Here is a 4,847-nt window from a genome sequence, read left to right as displayed (position 1 = left end):
AACAACAACAAAAAAGCCGAGATAACAAACGTAGCTGTGCCAACAAAATCACACCCCCTTCTTCCTTTCCACACCTGGAACTGTAAGGCACTGGATGGCATGGAACAGCAAGCAATCATTACCATTGCTTTCTCAAGTCTGGAGAGGTCAGGATGGTCGCTGCGATTCGGGCACCATTGAGAGGTGGGTTGGAATACATGGGACGGATCAGGATCTTCAGCTGGGACTCCACCCTTTTGGCCTCATCAGCGTCTTTGCAGATCACAGTGAAGGCTCCCACACGCTCACCTGAGAAAACAGTGGATAGGCTTCTAGCACACTAAAACAAGCCGTGGGGAACTCTGCTACAAGGTATCTCTTCTCTCAGAGGAACCACAACAGTAATTTCTGTTTGAGACAAGAGTATCACTCTGTCCCCCAGGCTTGGTGACAGGTGATTCTTCTGTCTCAGCCTCTAGTGATGGGATTATAGGAATGAGCTACATCTGGCCTAATAGTTCCTTAACAGAAATAGTCTTTACTACTCAGAATGGTGAACTGTGAATTGAGGTCCAAAAAAGTATTCAGGATCCAGGATCTCTTTTCTTTTTTTTTCTTTTTTTTTGGTGGAAGGGTTTCTCTGTGTAGCCCTGGCTGTCCTGGAACTAGCTCTATAAAACAGGCTGGCCTCAAACTCACAGAGATCCGCCTGCCTATGACTCCCAAGTGCTGGGATTAAAGGCATGCATCACCACCGCCCAGCCCCACCCCCCTTATTTTTGCTACAGAAATTTAAAGACACTGAAGATATGGCTAAGAATATCTACAATATTTTTCTGTCTTAGGAAGACTACATATAACCAACACACAATGTGCACACATACACACACCCCTATATAGGGACTACTTTGCCCCTCTAAATTTTCTGCTTTGTGGCATTCTCCCCAAGCTCTCCTCTGAGCTCATCTGAGTACACCTTACACTGGCTCCTCTAGCTTACCATAGAGACCCATGTTCTTGGCATAGGACTGGCAGAGGCAAACATTAATGCCTTGCTCGATGAAGTGGCGCACGGCCCAGGCATCCTTATCTCCATCACCACTTGCAAAGCCTTGGTAGGCCATATCAAAGAACGCAAAGAGATTCTTTTTCTGGAAGGAAGAAGAGTTTGAGAAAGGCACCCGCAGATGCCCCGCAATTACCCGTGCTGTCATGGACCGTGTTTATCTACAGTCAACCGTTTCTTCACACGTGGCAGTAGGGAAGACGTCTGAATGCCAGAGTTAACTATCAACATACTTTAAAGTATTATTTAAAAAAACAAAAACAAAAAACAAAAAATCTTTGATAGCTATGGTTCCTCAACACTGTGGAAAGAGAACCTTGATCTCTGGTTTGGGCAGGACTAGCAGGACTTTTCTATGAAGTGCTCTCTGACGGCTCCTTCTGGGCCTCATTCTATTGGATGCTGAGATTTGACAGAAGTGGTAAGAATAGGGGCACAGGATGACGGGGATATTTTCCTCTCTAGGAATTCGGATGAGTGTCTTCTGTCACAGCCAGCTCCTCTGAAAGAAGAGGCGATGCTGAGCAAAGTTGTAAGAAAAGGAGGTGCCACCAGCATGCCTCTTGGGCCAGAACAGCTGCTGTGACAAAGACAAGTTTTTTAGTTTTGTCAGAACTCAGTACATCTGGGCTGAAGGATGACAATTTTCAAGCTGTTCATGTATCATCTATTACGGAACAAAAGAGGAACCCCTTCCTGTGTGGGTTTGGGGCAGGCTCGAGGTTAAGCAATGAGTTGCTGACATTCCATCCCGCTCACCTTCACCACTGCGGCGATTTCCTTCCACTGCTCCGGACGCGGATCCACGCCCGTGGGGTTGTGAGCGCAGGCATGAAGTAGGAGCACACTCTGCTCTGGGATTTTCTACGGAGAAACAATCAAGATTCTGCTGTTAGCCGGGCGTTGGTGGTGCACGCTTTTAATCCCAGCACTCGGGAGGCAGAGGCAGGTGGATCTCTGTGAGTTCGAGACCAGCCTGGTCTAAAAGAGCTAGTTCCAGGACAGGCTCCAAAACCACAGAGAAACCCTGTCTCGAAAAACCAAAAAAAAAAAAAAAAAATTCTGCTGTGTAGCTTTAAAGGAAACAGCCAACATGCTATACAGGTCACTGCTAGCTGAGACGTGACAGGGAACTCGAGGTCTGGGAGTCAGCGGGCCCCCTCTAAGTCAGATAATGAAACCATTTGGAGACGCACTTACTGAAATGTCTTCTATGGCTCCCTTGAAGTCAAATCCGCAAGTCTTGGGGTCATAGTATCGATAACCTTGTAGCTGCATGCCGGCATCCCTGAAGATGGGCGTGTGATTTCCCCAGGACGGTTTGGGCAGATAGACATCTCGGCTGAACTTGAAAAACCGTTGCTGAAAGATCAGACGAGAGGGAGTGAAGAGGACAAAATGGCAGTGTTTCCCTGGGAGTTTCTTCCTACTGACAGTAGCAAGATGGTCTGGGCTGGGAGTCAGGCCCTGACGTTATTCTGGCTAGGAGGTGAGACACCTGTGCAGGCCTCACTGCCTGAACCTCCTTTACAGGGGCTTGTTGTAATTTTATGTCAACTTGACACACAAGCTGGAGTCGTCTGAAAGAGAGGAGGCCTCTGTAAGATGCAGCTGTAAGGCATTTTCTTAGTGATTGATGGGAGAGGACCCAAACTATTGTGGTACCATCCTTTGCCGTAAGAGAGCAGGCTGAGGAAGCCATGGGAAGCAACCCAGCAAGCAGCACTCCTCCGTGGCCTCTGCAACAGCTCCTGTCTCCAGGTTCCTGCCCTGTCTGAGTTCCTGTCCCGACTGTCTTCAAAAATGATCAGCAATATAGGAGTGTGAGGCAGATAAACCCTTTCCTCCCCAACCTGCTTTTTAGTCTTGGTGTTTCGGCTGCAACAGAAACTTTAATTAAGACAGGGACTGAGTAAGTTGAAACACACCATCCCCACTAATGCTATGCGCTGTGCTGGGCGTAGTGGCTCATGTTTTTAATCCCAGAACTCCAGGAGGCAGAGGCAGGCAGATCCCTGTGAGTTTGAAGCCAGCCTAGTCTACGCCATGAGCTCCAGGACATCCACAGATACATAGTAAGACCCTGTTTCAAAAAGAATCATACAAACAAAACAAAACAAAACAGCCCCCCACTATATGCTCAATATGCTGACTCATTATTACTTTATTCCTTATAACTTCTAAACAGTATTTTCCTTTCTTTCACCAGAGACCAGGAAACCTGCCAGTTCTGTGGAAAGAGAAGCCTGACGGTGGGTGAGCACACACAGGATAGTATGGCAACCTTTAACTCAATGCTCTCTCTTGAAGGGGTTCCACTCACCAGAAAACTGGCTCCGATCCTTAAGGCTCCAGTCCCGGAAATGGTCTGCACGGTGACAAACTGCAGGGGAGATGCACAGTCAGTCTCTTGCGCTACCCTTTGCACGTCAGAACTTAACTCTTTTAGCTGTTTACATGGTTATTTTTACAGAGATACTTGTTTACTTTCCATATGACTATCTTGTCTGTGTGTCTGTATGTGCACCATGCCAATGCCTGGTGCCCCAGGAAGTCGGGAGGTGTCGGATCTCCTGGAACTTAGGATCTGGAGTGACACATGCTTGTGAGCTGACACATGGGTGCTAGGAATCAAACTCAGGCTCTCTAGAAAGAGCAACAAGTGCTCTCAACCACTGGGCCATCTCTCCGGCCCCCTCTAGTTATCGCACTGTGTGTGGATGGGAGCGGGAATGTGCACCTGCCATGGCAGGTATGTACACCACAGAAGACAACTCTCTGGAGATGGAACTTAAGTCACCAGGCCTGTGCAGCAAGCATTTCATTTGCTAGGGCACCTTGCTGGCCTCTAGAAGTGAATTCTGGATGACTTTGTTAGAACCATCCATGTTATACTGAAAATTTGGGGATATAAAAAATTCCTCCTCAATGTGCAAAGGGAGGGATTTATACACATACAAAATATAAAGACAAAAATAGTATGTTCAAACATCATTTTAGAAATATGTAAAATCCAGGGGCTGGAGAGATGACTCAGCAGTTAAGAAATATGTAAAGACCAAGGTTCTTTAAACAATTGGACAGTCAACAAGTATATTAGGATAGTGTTAGTATAATTTATTTTGTTTTTATTTTCTATGGCGCACCTTTTAGGATCATGGTCTTCTGTCTGTCCATGCCCACTTGGGCTGTGACAGGGCAGAAGAGGACAGACAGCCACACCTGACCTCTGCCCCGCCCCCAGTCTACTCAAGGCTGGTTCATGGTTGCTTCTCCTGTCTAAGCTAGAAGCTTAACACATGATTGTGGGGAATAATTATGGGCCTGAAACTAGGCAGAGAGAGGCATTTTTATCCATATTCAATACAAGCAGATGAAACTCATCGGAAACAACAGCAAACTGGGCCAAAGTTATCAGTCAAATTCTGCCAAATTTTCAAGATAACTGACAGGAAGTTTAGAAAGTAATTATTAGTGAAGAGTGGCCACCTCAGTCATTACACACAAACAAGCCAAGTTAACATGTCCGGGTTTCTAAAATGGCTAGGTGTGAACACAGCCTGTATGACGCCCAGGCCGCCTGGCTTACCCGGCCACTTTTCAGCACTTCGTTGTTCTCACCCAGGGCCAGCTCTGCAGAAGCCTTACAGAATTCTGCCAGTCCCCCGATGGGCAGGTATTCCTTGTCCAAATTTTTTGCAGCAATCTGGGCCTCTGCCTAGAGACAAGAAAATAAGTTTTAGTTGGATAAAAGTGAAATATTTGGTACTTTATATCACAGAACAGAAAAACATTTTATTTT

General features: G+C 46.5%; 1 protein-coding gene across 1 annotated transcript in view; it reads right to left on the bottom strand.

Annotated features, from left to right (window-relative positions):
* Positions 1-4,847, bottom strand: part of Got2 (glutamic-oxaloacetic transaminase 2) — a 19,381-nt gene that overhangs the window by 4,044 nt on the left and 10,490 nt on the right. Inside the window, exons 3-8 of the mRNA XM_005345546.3 lie at positions 4,635-4,763; positions 3,369-3,428; positions 2,246-2,407; positions 1,805-1,909; positions 980-1,130; positions 123-288 (exon numbers count right to left, since the gene is read on the bottom strand). Coding sequence (XP_005345603.1) covers positions 123-288; positions 980-1,130; positions 1,805-1,909; positions 2,246-2,407; positions 3,369-3,428; positions 4,635-4,763 — 773 coding nt within the window. The remainder of the gene's footprint in view (positions 1-122; positions 289-979; positions 1,131-1,804; positions 1,910-2,245; positions 2,408-3,368; positions 3,429-4,634; positions 4,764-4,847) is intronic.

This window comes from Microtus ochrogaster, chromosome 4 (genome assembly GCF_000317375.1).
Source record: "Microtus ochrogaster isolate Prairie Vole_2 chromosome 4, MicOch1.0, whole genome shotgun sequence".
Lineage (NCBI taxonomy): Eukaryota > Metazoa > Chordata > Mammalia > Rodentia > Cricetidae > Microtus > Microtus ochrogaster.
This window is presented reverse-complemented; position numbering and strand designations above follow the sequence as displayed.